The 20,797-nt window shown below is 40.4% G+C and overlaps 1 protein-coding gene across 2 annotated transcripts in view; it reads right to left on the bottom strand.

Moving 5' to 3' along the window:
- The window catches only part of PCSK5 (proprotein convertase subtilisin/kexin type 5), a 492,175-nt gene that overhangs the window by 164,295 nt on the left and 307,083 nt on the right, over positions 1 to 20,797 (bottom strand). For both annotated transcript variants that reach the window (XM_049895206.1, XM_049895204.1), the window contains exons 13-16: positions 16,322 to 16,458; positions 8,561 to 8,704; positions 3,890 to 3,992; positions 3,416 to 3,609 (exon numbers count right to left, since the gene is read on the bottom strand). In XM_049895206.1, the coding sequence (XP_049751163.1) occupies positions 3,416 to 3,609; positions 3,890 to 3,992; positions 8,561 to 8,704; positions 16,322 to 16,458 (578 nt within the window). The remainder of the gene's footprint in view (positions 1 to 3,415; positions 3,610 to 3,889; positions 3,993 to 8,560; positions 8,705 to 16,321; positions 16,459 to 20,797) is intronic.

Raw genomic sequence — 20,797 nt, 5'->3', positions numbered from 1 at the left:
TCTTAGTTGATTAGTTTATACCCTGTCTCTTTCTCTCCCTCCCTCCCTCCCACCTCTTCTCGCCCTTCTTTCTCTCCCAAGCAAGGTTTTCTAACTTCCATCAATGAAAATTCTAAGGAAGCTGGGGCAACACCATTGTGGAAAGGTTGGGAGGTGACGCTTGAGGCCGTGGAATGGAATGGTAGACTCCCAGGCTCCCAGCCTTTAGGACGACTCTGGTGTGCTGTCCTGCATTCAAGACTGCAAGATACCAAACCAAACCTGTTGCTGTCGAGTTGATTCCAACTCATAGCAACCCTATAGGTAGAGTGGTACTGCCCCACAGGGTTTCCAAGGAGTCATTGGTGGATTTGAACTGCCCACTTTTTGGTTAGCAGCCGCAGCTTTTAACCACTGCACCACCAGGGCTCCATGACTGTAAGAAGACTTAACATAAGGGTCACTTATTTATTTCTGGCATCACCTCAAACAACATCTTGTACCTTATGGCTGCTGTGGAATTGATATGAATGTTACCATATTTCAGATAACATCTGTATTCTGGAGAATAGAAATGATCTGATTGAATAAATATACTGTGGATACTGGTTTTCCAATTTAATACCAAACCCAGGTCTACAATGGGGGAAAAAATGGCCAATTCATGATTGGGTATCTTATTCCTTGTTCTACCGTGAAAAAAGGCAACTTAGTATATTAGCCATCAGTTGCCACTGAGTTGATTCTGACTAATGGCAACCCCATGTGTGTCAGGATAGAAATGTGCTTCATAGGGTTTTCAATGGCTGAGTTTTCAGAAGTAGGTTACCAGGTCTTTCTCCCAAGGGGCCTCTGGGTAGACTTGAACCTCCAATCTTTCGGTTAGCAGCCATGCACGTTAACACTTTGTACCACCCAGGGACTCCTGGGTATATTAAGTAAGGTCTTTTATCCTTGATAAAATTTTGCTGGAGACTTGGTACTTGCTCAGAAATGCACGTGGATGATATCCACATATATGTGTAGAACTGAATGAAGCTTTGTTCATGGGCTTCTCTTCCTCTAACTGCTTGATCTATTGGTGTTCTTCAGCACTCCAGAGAGAAATCATGCTTTAAGGGACCCCTATAAAGACCTAGTGGATTGAGTCTGAGTACCTCAGCATGAAACACAAAGCCCTTTACAATCCTATGGTAGTTACCATATGGTCTTCTTCACTACATCATTAAGAATCCTGCATATAGCATAGGATCTAAAGTCAGAGGGCCTAGATTTATTTTACCCTCTGCTTTTATCCCCTCCAATGAGTAAGTTAAAGGGTCTCTGTTCTCTCTCTTGTTAAGTGGAGATTACAATGAGGCTTGTCTTGAGGGCTTAATGAAATTAGACAAGGGAACTGCATGAACTATAAAGCACTGAACACGTTTGGTAGTATGTGATCACCATGTTGCATATAAACGGACTCACTCAAGTATGAAACTATAACAAAAGGCAATTACATAAAAGGAAAGAGATACACAGACCACTTGTATCAACACTACATGGTAGTTGAAGTAATTATTTGCACAGCCTTCCTTAATTATCCACCTCGCAGGCTCTGGAGAAAGAACGGACTCTCTCAATTATCTTGATCCTGCCATACAACATTCCAACACCAAATTTCTTTTCCAAGGCTCAGGTTCTTAATAGACTTTTGCATTTCTTTTCCCCCAAGGAACAGTGCATATTTCTGTGGATCCCTTACCTCTCCTCCCTACCCCCCCATTTTCCACTTTCTCCATTAAGTTGTAATTCACGTTCCAAATTTTGGGGCAAAAGGGGTATCCCTACCCATTGTTCTACAGTGCAAGTTGACAGACACTATCTGCCTTGAAGAGAAATGCCTGCCTTTGAATCAATAAAGAACTTCACTTCTGAAGAAGCTAGAGTACCCACTTCCAGAATCTTGCCTGATTTTATGTAACAACTCTTTTTTTTTTTTTAACCTGGCTTTTCTTCTTTCTTAAGTTGTGTGGAAACATGGAATTTAAGTGTCAGCCTATACCATGGTGCGATACCCTTGTTAAGACAAATTATCCAGAGCTCAAAAATAAAGGAAAAGGTACCTGTATGTCTTTTCAGTGTCATGTCGGAGCTTTGTCTACAGAACTGCTGCCCCTTCCCCCAGAAAAAACAGTCCCAGGACTATTTAATTCTATAAGGGAATGTCCCTTTGTCTGTTCATAAACCACAGTTGATAGAACCCAAACTCTGTGAAGTTACATGTTAATTTACAGACTTTTGTTTGGATGAGTTGCAGATGATTCCTATCCATTAGAAGAAATGAACCCCATGTAGGAAATCAATCAATGTTGTCTCTAACTTGATTTGATTTTGCTTTTCCTGTAGAATATCGTGCCTGATCGTCTTTGAACTCATTTGCAGATTCCCTCATTAATGGGTTACATAAATCTTTGGGGTATCTCCACCCTATATTTATATATGGAGCCCTGGTGGTGCAGTGGTTAAAAGCTCAGCTGCTAACCAGAAGGTCAGCAGTTTGAATTCACCAGCCGTTCCTTGGAAACTGTATGCGGCAGTTCTACTCTGGCCTATAGGGTCGCTTTGGGTTGGAACTGACTCGACGGCAACCTTTTCTTTTTTAATATTTATATACATATTTTTCAACTTCTGAAAATTATGCTTTGATACCATAGAGGCCTGGTCCTATTGTGTTAGTGTGCGGAAAAGAGCAGGTATGCCTGCTATCTTTGGAAAGGCATGCTTTCACGGCTGGCATCTAGGAACTTGGATTTCGTGAGTGTTCACACTACTCCTTTATAAGAGTGGCTCACTGTACCAACATTATGGTTTATATTGAACATCTGCTTCCCTTCTGGGAGTCTAGAATTTTGGTGCCTGGTAGGCAGAGCATGCCTACCTGCCCAGCTCCTGATAAAAACCCTGGGTGCTGAGTCTCTAATGAGCTTCCTGGCAGATGACATTTTACACGTGTTGTCAAAAATCACTGCAGGGAAGAATTTTAGGCATGTCCCATGTGACTTCACTGGGAGACAACTCTAGAAGCGTATGCACCCGGTTTCCTCTAGACTTCGCCCCATGCCTTTTCCCTTTGCTGATTTACTTTGTCTCCTTTCACTGTAATACATCTCAGCCATGAGCGAGTAAAAGTATGTATTGAGTCTTGTGAGTCCTCCTAGCAAAACCTTGAACCTGGGGGTGCAGTGGTCTTGAGGACCCCCAGACACAGTTAGTTACAGGCATTTTACATAAAGCTTCTAAATTCTTCTCTTAAGAATATCAAATGGCTGGATCCTCGTTTGATATTAAGCAAAGCCTAGAATCACAGAGGAGAAAAAATCCATGCCAAGGTTATTCACTTAAAGACAAAACCCACCTTTCCTCTCTGAAACCCAGATATTTGGAATCAACTTACTGGTGTCCTGATAAAACCCCTCCGGGCAGTGAGTAACACAGCTGTTGATGTCTTCATTCAGGAAGTAGCCATATTTGCAGGACAAGCACTGGTCGCTGTGGCTCCCAAAGCAGGACTCGCAGTTGGGGGCACACTTCCTGCATCGTTTCTTGTCAGCATGGTAGTGGCCAGGCGGGCAGCTAGAGACACAGATCCTGAATTGTGCAATGACAAGGAAGAAGGGCTATGTTACCAGTGCCTTAGTCCATAGCATCCTCATTGAGGTGTGAGCACACAACTGTCCTCAGCCTCAAAATCCTTTTTTTAAACCATGTTGATAACCCCACATCCAAAGGGCCAAATGTGGTTTGGTAAAGCTTTCTCAGCCACAGGGTGTTAAAGCAGCAGTGCAGTTACTCAACACCAAGTACCCCTTGCAAGGCATCTCTTGGTCCCAACCACACTGTGGGGGATCTGAAGTGGCCTCTTTCTTACCTGGTGTTGTTTTTCAGCTTGTAGTAGTAATGCAAACAGTCATTGCAGTGGTCCGGCCCCGGCCCGTCACAGCCAACCTCACTGCACTCAGGGTCACATGAGCCTTTCCAAAACAGATCAGAGCAACACTTCACAAAATGACTTTAAACCAGGTCAGCTTTCCCTTGAATTTGGTATAAGACATTTTTTTTTTTTTTTCCTTAACGCTGTGGAAGTTTTTTAAGATGAAAGAATGATGGTCAATGTGCTTATAAGCCCAGAGATAGACTTTGACTTTTTGGGGAAAACCTCACTTGCTTAAGTATCAAAACTGTAAATCCTAATTTTCAAGCACATATGGGTGCCTTGTGGGAGATAACAAACATTTCCAAATTCAAATGAACAATGCCACTGTAGCAACTTGAAAAAGCTGATGCAATTAAATATGCATAATGATAAAAATGTCCGATTTATGGAAAATGAGAAGTAAAGCTGTTGACAGAAAAGACATAAAGGTTATTATTCAATGCCTGGACCAGATTGCTTGTCTTGTCCAAGGTCATTAAAGCCACTGAAAACCTCTGAGACAGTGCAGCCAGCAAGAAACGTCATTACGGCATCTGGCATGAACTTATCAGCGTTTAGTCTTGGATTACAAAGCAGGTACTTCAGGCACAGAAAGTAGATTTAAAATTGCATCTCACCCATGAGCCAAGGCAACTCAACAAAAGAAAACCATACATAAATTTAAAAAATGCGAGCGAGCTTAAAGAACTCCAGACCTGGGATGAAGGTTCCTAATCTCTCTTGCTACATATCTTTCAAAGTAGAGCTAGAGTATGCACAGTAAGAAAACAAAAAATCTGCCAGAAGGATGGAGCTATTTTGTGATTAATGAAAAGCTTTCTAATGATATGGTTATAAAAGTTTTGCTTGCTTGAACTTTCTCTTTCCTAGTTCTCCATACTTTGGGACATTTGATCTCATAATCTTCAAGCTCTTTCCCGTTGTGTATTCATATGATTTTAACTAGCAATAAATACATATTGCATGAAATGTACAAACAGTAAGTTAAGGGCATGAGAAATGCTTTGAAAGGTATTTTTTTTTAATCAGAAGGGTTACTGTTGAAACTTTGTCTTCATTAGTCATTATGGGACAAAAAAAAAAAAAAAATCCAAACCTGTTGCTGTCAAGTCGATCCCAACCCACAGCGACCCTACAGGACAGAGTAGAACTGCCTCACAGGGTTTCCAAGGAGCATCTGGTGGATTCGAACTGCTGACCTTTTGGTTAGCAGTCAAACTCGTAACCACTACACCACCAGGGTTTCCCATTATGGGACTAGATTCTACAATTACTGAATCACATAGACATAAAATATTGGAGCTAGGATGGAATGACTTAGAGAATATTTTGTAAGCATCCTCATTCTACTGATGAGAAAACAGATTTTTCAAAAGTTCCAATGGCTTGTCCAATATCATAGCGTTGATGATATTGCTGGGGAGAGTTGGGATCAATTGTGTGCTGATTCCTTGTCCAGGTCTCCTCCCTAGTGATAGTAAATCATGTACTAGAGATGACCTTCTGATCAGAATAGAAATGAGTCATCCCAAAACACTGCAGACTTGGAATATATTCCTGATTATTCGCAGGAGTAATCTGACCAAACCCACTGCCGTCTAGTCGATTCCGACTCATAGCAACTCTCCAGGATAGAGTAGAATGGCTGCATACGGTGTGCTAAGCTGTAATTTTTACAGGAGCAGACTTTCTCCCACGGAGCAGCTGGTGGGTTCGAATGGCCAACCTTTCGGTTAGCAGCTGAATGCTTAACCTCTGCACCACTACGGCTCACTGAGTAATCTGACGGCACTGTTTACTGCACCACTACGGCTCACTGAGTAATCTGACAGCACTGAGTAATCTGACGGCACTGTTTCAGGCTTTGTTGGGAAATAGAGAAATCTGACAGTACTGTTTATCTCTATTTCCCCCAAAGCCTTAAACTAATCTCTAAGTTTAATTCCACAGTTAGTACATCTTGGAACAATTTAACCATCTACAGTTCGAATCCACCAGCTGCTCCTTGGAAACCCTGTGGGGCAGTTCTACTCTGTCCTATAGGGTAGCTAGGAGTCGCGATCAACTCAAACACAGTGGGATTGGTTTTTTGTTTATGGTATACTAGGAGAGTGGTGTCAGGGCTGAAGTTCAGCCAGCCGTGGGTTTCTCAGTCCCTGTGACTCAATGAAACTGTACAGGGATCTGGTTAAGATACTGCTATCTCTGTCTCTGATTTCTAAATGAAGACGGAACACAGGACCTAAAGGGCTGAAATTTTTACCAGCTGACTTTTAAAAAATAAAAAAGAAATAAACACCCAAATCCATTTACTCTTCATATTTGCCCAGAGGGCTCTGTATGGTGAGACATTCAAGTTCACATCCTGGACTACTTATTTCAAAACTGTAAACTGTTCCAGATGCAGGTTAGCATTACAGGTTACAGGATAATAATGAAATAAGTGTCTTTGCTTTCCTCACAAGTGCCCATGTGGATGTTTTAGAGAGGTAATGGGAAAAACCACAAAGATATGTAACTATTTTCCACTTTGTTCAGAATCTTAGCATTACCAAAACAGGAACTGGAAACATACCAATAGGTTACTATTCTATTCCATCTACATTTTTCGGTACACTTTCTCATATTAAAAACAAAAACAAAAAACAAACCTGTTGCTGTTGAGTCGATTCCGACTCATAGCGACCCTATAGAGAAGACAGAATGGTTTGCTAGGCACAATATGAACAGTAAAACAAGACAAAACTTAACAAAATCTAGCTCTGGTTAGTTCAATTGCTCTTAACTATCCAAACCTATTGTTGACTCTGGGATACTACCTGTTCAGAATAAAAGGAGCCACATGCCTATTTAAGATACTCTATTTAGGTGACTAATGAAGTACTTTCTTTAGTATCCAGGAGAAGAATCTCAGAGAATTGCAGCAGAAAATACATTCCTTCCAAAGCTACATTAACTGTTATTTACTAACAGTTCTCCATTATGGGAATCTTTGCCCATTACGCATTTTATATTACATCTAAGAAGGTCTAAGCACTCTTGGAAGATAAAGCCAATGCAACAAGACAGGAATCAAAAATATATTGAGAAGAAGAAAAAAAAATTGCAGATGATATGACTAAAGTACCTAAACTGCCCCGGAAAATCAACTCTAAAACATATAAACTAATAAGAGAGTTAAGAAAAGTGGCCAGATATAAGATAAATATGCAACAGCCAATACACTAGTTAGAAAACATGGAATATTTTCCACTACAGTAGCAACAAGACCCAGAATACTTAGAAATAACACTAACAAGAGGAAAACGACAAAATAAAAAAATTCAGTAAGATGGGATATGCTTTGGATGGAGAGATTCTATATTGCAAAAGCAATTCTTCCCCTGAGGTTGCACAGTAAACTCAATTAATTCCAACAGAATTTTTAAAGGTGGGCTTAACAAATTATTCCAAAATTCATCTGGAAAAATAATGGAGCAAGAATTGCTATCAAAATGGGAAGCAGATGTCCTACAGACATTAAAATATTTCATGAAATAAAATTAACATAGGAAGTATTAGTTTAAGAATTATTTGATAGAAAAGATGGTACCAGGAGAGACCCTGTTATGGAAGAACTTAGAATATTATTATAAAGGAAGCATGCTAAGCTAAGAAAAGAAGGGATGGTAACTTGGCGAGCGACACTAGTCTATTTGGAAAATAATTAAAGACAGACTTGACTTCACATTATATATCACAAACCAAAATAAGTTCCAGATGAATTAACGACCAAATATAAGAATAAGAGATTACAAAAATGTGCATGTGGATATTTAGCTGATCTTAAAGGATAACAATTCTGCAAAAAAAAAAAAAAATGTATCATACTTGTTATATCTGAACCTATAAACTTGACCCTCCAATAGTTCATTGTGTCAAAACAATACAAAACAAAAACAAAAATTACATTTGAGACACAAGTGATAACTGAGAAAATGTTTTCAGCAAATGTGAGACATAATTTACAAAGAGTTCTGGAAAATTACTACCACCACAGGACTGTAGGGTGGAAAATTATGTTGTCTTTTAAATATGTGTTCTGAGAATATTTGACAACAGCAACAATACTTATAATAAAATCTTTAGTGGGAAAAAAGGATATAAAAAGTCTACATGCAGTACAGGGAGTCTCAGTGGTACAAACAGTTAAGCACTAGGCTGCTAACTGAAAGGCTGGCGGTTCGAACACACCCAGAGGCACCTTGGAAGAAAGCTCTGGGGATCTGTTTCCAAAAAGGTCACAGCTATGAAAAATCTGTAAAGCGCAGTTCTACTTTGACACTCATGGGGTCGCCAATAGTGAAACCGACTTGATGGCAACTGGTTTTTTGGTTTTATAAACAGTATAGGTTTTGGTTTGTAGAAAACACATGAATATTTAAATATATGAATACATATACATACATAATGCACACACCTACAAGCACGGATTAAATATTCTGTGGGTAGAAAAGGAGATGATAGATAATGTGTAAGTACTGGGTAGCGGTTTATCCCTCGAGGAGTGGTGATATATATGAGCTTTGTTTCCGTAGGCTGTGTGCCCAATGGAAGCTGGCTCACCTGCATAATCTTCTGTCCCATAGTCATCTGTAGGGTCCTCTACTCGGCTATAGCGGACACGCTCCACTTTGGGAAACTCGTTGGTTGGTGAATATGGCTGCACGGAGGTGCCATAGAGGACCAAAGACCATTCTTTCAATTTACCTTGAGAAACAATGAAACCACAGCATGACCAAATATACGCTCTTCAGCTTTATGACTTTTATTCCTTCCCATCTAAGAAAAGGCGACAGTAGAATTGTGGAAAGCAGATTCACCTGAATTGTTGCATCAGATGCAGGGCTGGGAATGTACACTTTCCACTGTTAGCAGAATTCACTATTCAAGAATTCACACGCCATGTGTTTACTGAGCACCTACCACACATGAATAGGGAATAGCATTTATTGGAAGACTGAGGAATAAACATACCTCAGATTGCTGGATCAAGGGCTGAATTTCAAATTATGAGTATTTAATGGATTCCCAGAGTCTTTTTTTTTTTTTTTTTTTCCGAGTCTTAGAGAAGGCTTTGTTTTCCTAGGCATAAACCTCTCACTTGAGGTTTTTTTTTTTTTTTTTTTTTGCATTATCTGACTTGTGGGACTAATGGACCACATCTGACTGCCCTGACAGGGATTACAATAGAGGGTCCCAGACAGAGCTGGAGAAAAATGTAGAACAAAATTCTTACTCAAAAAGAAAGGCCAGACTTGCTGGCCTGGCAGAGACTGGAGAAACCCTGAGAGTATGGCTCCCGGACACCCTTTCGGCTCAGTAATGAGGTCACTCCTGAGGTTCACTCTTCAGCCAAAGACTGAACAGGCCCATGGAACAAAACAAGATTAAACGGGTGCACCAGCCCTGGGGCAGGGGCTGGAAGGCAGGAGCGAACAGGAAAGCTGGTAAGAGGGAACCCAGGGTTGAGAAGGGAGAGTGTTGACATGTCGTGGGGTTGTTAACCAATGTCATAGAACAACATATATACTAACTGTATGATGAGAAACTAGTTTGTTCTGTAAACCTTCATCTAAAATAAAAATAAAAAAAGTAGCATATCTGACTTGTTTATCGACAAATAGAGAAAAACAACCATTTATTTCCTCCTGATTCCTCAATCTTAAGAATACGTCACTATTTATATATTCCTAGAGACCTGTGCAGAAATCCCTGGGTAGTATAAATGGCTAATGCACTTGGCTGCTAATCAAAAGGTTGGAGGTTTGAGTCCACCCAGAGATACCTCGGAAGAAAGACCCGGTGACCTATTTCTGAAAAACCAGCCACTGGAAAACCCTATGGAGTGCAGTTCTACTCTGACACACATGTGGTAGATTTTCTAGCAATCAAATTTATAAAAATTTAAAAATGTTCTTTTCTCCCCCTCCCCTTTTTTCTTTTCATCTAAATGAGCCCGCGTTGACTCCACAGCACCAGGTTTATCGACCTGGGCTATTCGAATTTACGAAAATTAACAATTCAGTTCCTTTGTCACACTCACCACATTTCAAACACTCGAGAGCCATATGTGGATCCTACCGTGCAAAGCACAGATACACAAGGCTGGCATCGTTGCAGAAAGTTCTATTGGACAGCGCTGCAATAGAACATTTTCTGGTCAAGGGTGCCTTGAGACATGAGGCAAGTGCTTCATCACCTCCTGTTGGCTGGCATGCTCACAAGGAACATTTTGCTTTAGTTTAGTCCTTATTGATTCATTTATTTCCTAGCTTGATAAAATTAAAGTCTTCAACGCAAGAAAAAAATAAAAAGGAAAACTCTCTCCAGGCCATTAAGCATAATAAGATTCACATCAAAAGGAATCAACCATAAGCAGAAGTGATTAAGACAAACCCATGACAAACATGAAATACGCTGGTCGGAGGGCAGTTCCCCCTGTAGAATACCTCCCTCCCTGGCTTAATACACAGAATCTAGGCACAATCCAGGGCTAGGCTGTGCCACTCCAGAGAGTGGTGAAATTTAGTCGTCGTGACTCTTCCTCTATTCGCGCATCATCATAATCACCCTCAAGCTGATGCCTAACGTTTCTAGGTGCTTTCTACGTGCCAAGCACAGTCCTTTGTAAGTTTTGCTCTGAAACTGGATGCCTTTAAGTTTTATCCCACTCAACCTTAACAACCCTGAGATAGGTACTAGATATATATGAGTCGACTCTAACGCATGGCAGCCTTATGTACAACAGAATGAAATGTTGCCTGGTCCTGCATCAGCCTGACACCTGCCAGCATGTTTGAGTCCATCGTTGCGACTACTGTGCCAGTCCATCTCACCCAGGGTCTCCCTCGCCTGTGCTCTGCTTCACCAAATGTGATGTCCTTCTCTGGTAATAGATTCCTTCTGATGATGTGTTCAAAGCAAGGGAGTTGGACAGTGTTCTGTTGTGATCCAGAAGGTTTTCACTGGCTGACTTTTGGAAGCAGATTGCCAGGCCTTTCTTCCTAGTCTGCCTTAATCTGAAAGCTCCATTGAAACCTGTTCACCATAGATGACCCTGATGGTATTCAAAAGACTGGTGGTATCATTTCCAGCATCACAGCAACACAAAAGCCACCACAATACGGCAAACTGACAGATGGGTGGTGGGGAAGAGAGTTAGGTACTAGTATCCCTATTATACAGATGAGGACACTGAGGCAAAGAGGGTGATAACTACCCCAGGTTATTAGTAGAGGAGTGATTAGGAAGAGGACAGAACATATTATAACCCCTTTTGAATCTAAATCTTGTGTTCTTAAGCCATTACACAATACTGCCTCCTGTTCATATCCATGAACCTGTCTTTACAAATGAACATATTCTCTGATGCACTTGTTTTTTTTCCCTGACATTTGCATTGGAACAGTACATGGTTCGTATGTGGCTTTCCCTCTGCCAGCTTTTCTTTGGACTCACTTGCTAATGACCATGCTGTTCAGAATCAGGGCGCTGCTCAGTCTCAGAGTTCTAAGTGCTGTGCATTAGGTAGTGGCAAGAAGTGACTGTCCACCTGCAATGGGTGACCCAACTGATGGTCTTTAGTAACAATGCAAACGAGAGGCCATTTTCCTAGATGGCATCTCTCCAGTGGACAAACAGAACATATAATACAAGGACACTAGGTCATCCGATCCATCTGCCATCCTTCCTCCTGGCCCATTTTACCTAAGATCATTTTGTGCCTAAAGAGTTATTTTTGTAAGTGCTTTGGCAAGTGCCGTCTCATAATTGATTATTTCTTTTTTATGCCATTTCCGAAGTACATCACAAGCCCACTAGGGGTATCCTTGCCAGTCAATTTGTCTCTTTATTATTCATTTATTATGTAACTTTACTTCCTTAGAATTGTAATCTCTGTCATGATTCTCATCAAACACTGCCATATTTGGGCCCTCACATATTTGGCCAACTTTTTCTTCCATACTTAAAAAATATACATATATTATTTTTTGTTGTTGTTGAAAATAGACACAACAGAACATACACCATTTCAACATTTTCTACATGTACAATTCAGTGACATTGATTACGTTCTTCAAGTTGTACAACTATTCTCATCTTCCTTTTCTGAATTGTTCCTCCCGCATTCACATGAACTCACTGCTCCCTAAGCTTCCTAGCAAACCTTTCATGCTGCTGTTGTCAGTTGGATCTCACAGAGGAGAAACTGCAGTTGACACTAACACATTCTGTAAAGCAATGCTGTGTAAATACACAAAAAGAAAAATCCATTCTCTTGCAGCACACAAATGGTGTGCATCCCAAGATAGTTTAATGTGCAAAAAATAAAACAGAATTAAAAAAAAAACCCACAACAACATAATTTTAGTATGTATTTTAATAATAAACATATAGGAAACAAACAATGAACAAATACAAACTCAGCTTGGAGCCAGGAGTCTTTATTTTGGGGGATGATTCTACCATTTAATTGGGATAGAAAAATTCTACACAGCCAAATGAATTTCTAATAAGTAACTGAACCGAACTGAACTCACTGCTGTCGAGTCGATTACCAACTCATAGCGACCCTATAGGAGTCCCATAGAGTTTCCAGGGAGCTCCTGGTGGATTTGAACTGCCAACCTTTTGCGTAGAAGCCGTAGCTCTTAACCACTATACCACCAGGGTTTCCTTCTAATAAGTAGTCCCTCATTAATCAGGGAAAACTCACCACAGGTCTGTACTCCACAAAACAATAACAGAAATGTATACACATGCACACACATGAATAGAAAAGTCAAAGTCCCTTACCAATCCTGCAGTGAAAGTTTGGTTGAAGGAAGGATACACAAAGACTATCTTCTATTAAAGCCTCTTGACTTCAAACCAGTAGTAACGTTAGGGTATCTCTCTTTTGGCATAAAAAGAACATCTCCAACATGACTGGAGGTGATTGGGGTTAAATGCGAGTATTTAAATAGTATAAAGAGGTCCCAGTGATCTTGGGAGTCCCTGAGTGGTGCAAACTGTTAACCGACAAGTTGGAGGTTTAAATTAACACAGAGACACTTCAGATGAAAAGCCTGATACTCCCAAAAAACCCGTCACTGAAAACCCAAGGAGCACAGCTCTACTCTGACACACATAGGGTGCTATGAGTCGAAACTGGCTTGATGGCAACTGGTTAGATTATGTAGGCTACTGCAGAGAGCTTTGAACAGAGATAATCGCAGTAAGTCCTGGATAGACTACAAACTCCCTGAATGGTGGAAGGATTTATATTCTTAGTGTCTGACCCCTGAACACAATGCACCGTGGTATACTCCAAGTGGCAGTCTGTTTTTATGGAGAGGAGTATTTTATTGCTGGCCTTCTTAAGAATTGCTGGTGCCTGACAGGGTTGCTATGAGTCGGAATCAACTTGATGGCAATGCATTTGGTTTTTTGGTTTGGTGATAATAAAAAGTACAGTCACCTGTACTCAGTTTTATGACTGTTTTAAACTCCAGGCCACAGCCCCTTGGTATGCCACGGCAATTGATATTTTATCAGTGAGTGAAGGTCACATTTTAGATGGTGTTTACTCTTCTGGGGTCTCTTGACACCTAAGAGCTTTTCAGTAATACCTGCTCCTAGATGAACTGGGAGCTGCCTTTTGGTTAGGGAAGCACAGCCCTGGTATGATGCTGCTACTGCCCATGAGAGCCATGACCCCATGCTTGTTCATGACAGAGCCATGCTGTTGGCCAGAAAGAGAAGAGAAGGAGAGAGGAAGGGAGCTAAGCAGATGATGAAGTGAAAGTGTCTAGAAATGCTGGTCTAGTGAACCTGACTACTTTCTCAACCAACCCTGCCTCTGCAAACATTTAATTTTTGGATAAAACATTGACAAACACCGTATTCTGATGCCTACTGGAGGTGAGCTAGACCCTGATACTCTTTAATGAAACTTTTGTCCTGATTTATGGCAACCTTGCCACCATGTTCGTTTTGGCTTCCACGATTATGGGACCACTATGGCAGCACAGATGAACCACATCACAGGATTAGGGAAGAGACATGACCAAAATGTGCTGACGAAAAGGCTTCTCTCAACCAAGGTTTATTAGTGGTCACCAGGGGCAGAAGGGAGGGGGAAAAGGGAAGGCATTATTTAGGAAGCATTGAGTATCTGTTTATGGTGATGAGCAATTTGGCAACAGATACTGGTGATGGTTGCACAAAATGACTAATATAATCAGTGTCAATGACCTGTATTTGTAAAAAATGTTGGATTGGCGAATGTTGTGTTATATATATATTTTTACCACAATTAAAAAAAAAAATGGATCTCTCCAAATGAATAATTTTCCCTGATTAACAGGCAAAAGGGTGGTAAATGCCCACTTCACCCCTGCATTCTCTGTGTGCCTCTTTGGCCCTGTATCTGAATGGCACACACCCTTAAAATTACTGAATGCCTGGGGTAATTTATTCTGCAATCATGAGTGGGAAAGAATTAGATGTCAGCCCTAAAATCTCCCTCAGGCTTGGCTCTTCTGCAGATATGACTGAGCAGAGCGCTGAGAGAGATGACTTTATCTGGAGGTTGAAGACATGGCCACAGATGGGTGGGATGCTGAGGTAGTTATCAAACAGATCGTTCATTGCCGAGCCACGCACTGCACAGGGCACCGTCCTGGACAACACAGGCTGCTGAAAAAAACTAATCAGTCTTCCACCCCAAGCTGCATTTGTACCTTCCCTTATTTTACGTTACAAATAAACCGCAGATGTTAGCATGAAAACAGGCTGAAGGTGGCAACAGAGTTTGAGATTGCCTGAAAAGACCTTTGTTGACATCATAATTTCCATGTTTTACATGTCAAGGAGGGTTTCGGTTTCCTTTGCTCTTGGGCCCATGCGGGCCAGAATGTCATCATTCATCTTCTTTGGTGGTAACGAGTTTAGCTGGCATAGGCCAAGCTCAATGTCCTGCCTGGCCTGAAAATTTTAATTTAAACTCAGAAAAAAAAAAAAAAAAAAGATAGCTAAGGAAGCCTCTCTCTTCTTTTTTTTTTTCCAGTTATTATTGTACTTTAGATGAAGGTTTACAGAAAAAACTAGCTTTGCAATAAACAATTGGTACACATATTATTTTGTGACATTGGTTACCAACACCACGACACGTCAACACTCTCCCTTCTTGACCTTGGGTTCCCTATTACCAGCTTTCCTGTCCCCTCCTGCCTTCTAGTCCTTGACCCATCTCATTTTGTTTTATGGACCTGTCTAATCTTTGGCTGAAGGGTGAACCTCAGGAGTGACTTCACTACTGTGCTAAAAGGGTGTCCAGGGGCCATACTCTTGTGGTTTCTCCAGTCTCTGTCAGGCCAGTAAGTGTGGTCTTTTTTTGCGAGTTAGAATTTTGTTCTACATTTTTCTCCAGCTCTATCCAGGACCCTCATTGTGATTCCTGTTAGAGCAGTCGGTGGTGGTAGCCAGGCACCATCTAGTTGTACTGGACTCAGTCTGGTAGAGGCTGTGGTAGTTGTGGTCCATTAGTCCCTTAGACCAGTCTTTTCCCTGTATCTTTGGTTTTCTTCATTCTCCCTTGCTCCAGAAGGGGTGAGGCCAGTGGAGTATCTTAGATGGGCGCTCACAAACTTTTATGAACCCAGAAGCTTACTCACCAAAGTAGAATGTAGAACATTTTCTTTATAAACTATGTTATGCCAGTTGAGCTAGATGTTCGACAAGACCATGGTCCCCACAGCCCTCAGCCCAGCAATTCAGTCCCTCAGGGAGTTTGGATGTGTCTATGAAGCTTATGTGACCTTGCCTCGAACAAGTTGTGCCGGTCTCCCCAGCATTGTGTACTGTCTTGTCCTTCACCAAAGAACAACTTATCTATTGTCTACTTAGTGTTTTTCCATCCCCAGCCCTTCTCTTCCTCGTAACCATCAAAGATTGTTTCTTTTCGTGTGTAAACCTTTTCATGAGTTGTTATAGTAGTGGTCTCATACAATATTTGCCCTTTCATAATTGACTTATTTCACTCATCATAATGCCCTCCAGATTCATCCATGTTGTGAGAAGGGGAGCCTCTCTCCTCCTGGGAAGAAATTACGACTGTGCAATTTAACCCATTGAAGGTGGACAAGACTGGCTTGTTAGAGACATGGGCCATATGTTCTGAAACATCAATCAGAAGCTGTCATCTTTTGTCCTATACTTATATCCAAATATTAGGTCTTTAATCCTATCCTTAAATTATTACCTTTCAAATGGTAATCTCGAGAACTGGAATACATGCAGACAACTCAAAGCACAGAATTACATGAAGAAAGGAGCTCTCACCTGGAGTCTTGAAGTTCCTCAACTGAGAGGGAGTATCATAAACCTCCAGGATCCAGTCACCTGCAGCTCTTTCTCCCCAACAGTGGATGGTCATGAACTCCCAATTTTTAAATCCTTCCATGGAATGATCAAATAGTCTAAAAGAGAAGCATAAATCATTGCTTTGTTTGTTATTTAAAATCCAGTGACTAATTTTTTTTTTTTTTTTTGTATCTATCAGGGAAACAAAGCTAAGACTCTGCCCACAAGACTGACAATACCAAGTGTTGGTAAAGATGTGGCTCAACTGGACCTCTCTTATACTGCTCATGGAAATGCAAAATGCTACAGCCACTTTGGAAAAAACATCTTGACAGTTTCCTACAAGGTTAAGCATACACTTACTCTTATGGATTGGATTGTGTCCCCCCAAAATGTGTGTCAACTTGGATAGGCCATGATTCCTAGTATTATGTGACTGTCCATCATTTTGTCATCTAATGTGATTTTCCTGTGTGTTATAAATTCTACCTCTATGGTGTTAATGGGGCAGGATTAGAGGCAGTTGTGTTAATGAGGCAGGACTCAGTCTACAACATTAGGTTGTATCTTGAGTCAATCTCTTTTGAGATATAAAAGAGAGAAGTGAGCAAAGAGATAGGAGGGCCTCATACCACCAAGAAACAAAAGCCAGAAGAATAGTGAGTCCTTTGGACCCGGGGCTCCTAAGCTGAGAAGCTCCTCAACTGAGGTAGACTGATGACAAGGATCTTCCACCAGAACTGACACAGACAGAAAGCCTTCCTCTGGCACGGGCACCCTGAAATCGAACTTCCAGTCTCCTACACTGTGAGAGAATAAATTTCTCTTTGTTAAAGCCATCCACTTGTGGTATTTCTGTTATAGCAGCACTAGATAACCAAGACACTTAGCATACAACTCAACAATCCCTCTGCTAGATATCTACCCAAGATAAATGAAGACATATGTCCACACAAAGATCTCCACATGAATGTTCACAGCAGCTTTATACACAATCACCAAAAACTGTGAACAACTCAAATGTCCATCAGCTGATGAATGGGCAAACAAATTATGGCATGTCCATACAGTAAAATACTACCCAGCAATGAAAACTAATGAAATGTTAATATATGCAACAACATGAATGAATTTTAAAAGCCTTAAGCTAAGCGAAAGAAGCCAGACCCGAAAGACAGCATACTACATCATCCAATTTACTTGACATTCTAGAAAAGGCAAAAATATAGTTACAGAAAACAGGCCAGTGGTTACCAGGGGCTAGAGGCAGGGGAGGGACACAGGGAACTTCTGCGAAGTGATAGAACTATTCAGTATCTTAAAAGTGATGGCGTGTGTTTATATGACTGTATAAATGTAAAAAACTCATTGAACTATTCACATAAAAAGGTAAACTGTATTGTATGCAAATTATACCTGAGTAAAAAGATTCTGCCCACTATTCTTATTCAGTTTAGGGAGTCATGCCTGAAAACCCAGCCTAGATCCTGCTCTTCCAACCCTTCTACTGATTTTATACGGGTCTGAATTCCCTAGAATTATTTCTCTTTCCTGTGATGGAATACTGGCAGATACAAAATATGAAGAAAAGTAAAATAAAGAAATGGAATTCTTGTGAATTATAAAGAGATATTAATAGGTAACATATAAAATCAGCATATCAAGAAATAGGCATCTGCTATTTATAGGCCTGTAATGTAGATGGAACTACCCACAGAAATATCCAGAAGACTTCAAAGACATTTTCTCTAGGTATGGGACCTAGTGGATGCAAAGTGAAAGATGAAGCAGGAAAAAGATTTTTAGTACTTCTTAAAATTATGTGTATCTATGATTTGGATTTAAAAAATAATAATAAAATAGAAAAAGAGACTACTGAAAGTCAGAGAGGCAAATATAGAGGCAAAAAAGCACTAGCATTGTCTCAGAAGTAACCATGTTCAGTTCCTAGACATATCCGTCTTTCAGTAGAGACCAATGCGGAGGGCAAGGTTGCTAAATGTTGATAGCTCTTTAGAACATGCAGTCAACTCTCCTTGCTTCACCAAGCCAAACGATGGTTATAATTTGACCTTCTATGTGGTAGATTTTACCACTGGGAGAAAATGAAACAAAAATTACCAATTTAATCAATAGTTTTCTTTCTCTTCATAGCTTGTTAGAATTGTGATTGAGAAAAAAAAAAAAAAAAGACCATTCTATCAATCTTGTGTTTGAAGTGCTCTCTAAAATGCCAGCTGGGTTCTAAAGCTGAAGGGTTTGGGTAGCACCACTGTGGACTGTGTTAGGTAAAAGGCTCACACTCAGTATTCCCTAGAGCAAAGCAATAAACAGGGAAGTCACCTGCTCAAGTTCCTGAGCCCATTAAAGAAAAATGAAGATTATTATGCAGTTTCCTCCAAGTGGCAAAGTATTTGGGAAAGGTCGAGTTAAACAAAGTTGAGTAGATCTCTTTACTGGAGAAATCCCAGAGTTTTGGAATACGTAGATGTGTTTTGCTAATCTCCTTAATGGAGCTAATGGTTGGCAGTGATTTTTAAAACTGAAACTCTTTCTTTTTTTTTTTTTTTAAAGAACATCTGTATACTATATTGTGAAGGTTCCCTTTTCGAACAGAGGAATGTGGCATTTCAGTGAGGACCACCTTGGATCTAGCAGCTTTCTCCCCATGATAAAAGAGATGAAAACTGCGCTTCTTACATGTATGTTTTCCCACGTTGGTGGATTCTCAATAGAATTAGGATGGCACATTTTATGGAGATCCTATAAAACTGGACTTGGCCAAGAAGAAGTTGCTAGGTCATTATACAGTTGATTCCTACATTTACATATTTAGAGTCTTTTGCTTAGAACCTAGAACCAGTGAGTTTCCAAGTGTGTATGCTGGGGGAAAAGACAACACAGATATGGAGGAAGAGAAGCTTTTTTCAAACTGCCCTTTCTGACATAGAGACGCTACTAACAGGACTATGTTGGCATATTTATGGTATAGGGGCAAAAAATGGGTTTAGAACCACTTACTAGTCCATAGCTCTAACTGAGGCTCTAATTTGTTCAGACCATTGTGCCATTTAAGGGCAATCAAGCAAAATTTGTCACATAATACCTTTCCAAGAGTGCCTAATTTAAAAGCAGTTCACAAACAGTTTAGAGAGAACACTTGGCTCATTGCCTCATACCAAAACTACAAAGGAGACTTGAGGCTGCCATCACACGGGGGGGGGGGGGGGGCAGTCTTGTTTCCATAACCTCAGCCAACTTTTAATTACTCATGGGTCAATTATTTGACTGCTGGATTAGCAGACCCTATGTTTCTTCCCTTCCACCCTTTCCTGTCCACTTCTGAAATTCATTTCATTGTTGCTGATCATTTTCAAATTACATTTGTAACAAAAATTATACATAAACTGGGTGCCAAGAAGAAGCTCTGGTAAAGTCAAATTCAAATAAGTGTTTCAGAAAGAGAATACAAACGGGCTTTTTCTATCTGGCTAAGCAGTTTCCCGCCCTGGCCTCTTCACCTTATGCAGGGTTGGAATGTCCATTACTGTCTAAACCCATTTTCTGATATAAAAGTTGAGGAGGAGAGTGAACAGAGAGCCAAATATAATCATTATATGTTGCTAAAAGAGTTGATGGGGAAAGAAACAGACCTTGATTATTGTTACTGCTTCAACCAACTGGGCACTCACTTCTGTAGCCTCATCCTGTCATTTATAAACTCAGTTTAAACAGAGATGCATAATTCTCTTTTAATCCTGATTCAACTATTCTGCATCTTTCGCGTTGTAAAATTAAAAAACAAAAACTGCACCATCTGCATATAAAAATACAGGTAATCCAGCTAGTAGATTAGATTTGTGCTGCAAAGAACATACTTGTTGAAGACAATCAAATGTTAAGCCATTGGGCACCTGCTAAGGAGATTCTAACTGTGGGCTCTCTGTTTATCAACTAAAAAGTCTAATGCCCTATCTGAATGTCTGTGTCATGTCAACAATGAAGAAACCAAACACAGGCCCACGGTCAAGTAGAATCCATGTCCTGAAAGCCAGGTTAAATGAACTCTATGGCTGTATCCACATCTCCTGGTGCAACGGAACTCTGTTCTGTCAAAGCTGACTTCATAATTCTGTGTTCGAAGAAATGATATATGCAGGCAGTAACACAAATTATGCATCCAGTTATTAAAATGACACCCCACAGCCAGCCCTATCCCTGTGAGCGGTTTTCAGATAAATTACTTTGGATTATGCCTTGTAGAAAAGGCTGCCATTATGTGCAGTATATCCTTTTGAGGAATTAACTCAGGGAATAACTCATATAATTACTGTAAGCTTTTTCATCTTCCCATCCTTTCATTTATTTAGCCAATGTGTCAAATGTGTCAAGGCTACAATGTTTTATGATGTTACGGCAACTAAATAACAAGAAATTTTATAAATATTGAAAGCT

The sequence above is a fragment of the Elephas maximus genome, chromosome 9 (assembly GCF_024166365.1).
Source record: "Elephas maximus indicus isolate mEleMax1 chromosome 9, mEleMax1 primary haplotype, whole genome shotgun sequence".
Lineage (NCBI taxonomy): Eukaryota > Metazoa > Chordata > Mammalia > Proboscidea > Elephantidae > Elephas > Elephas maximus.
This window is presented reverse-complemented; position numbering and strand designations above follow the sequence as displayed.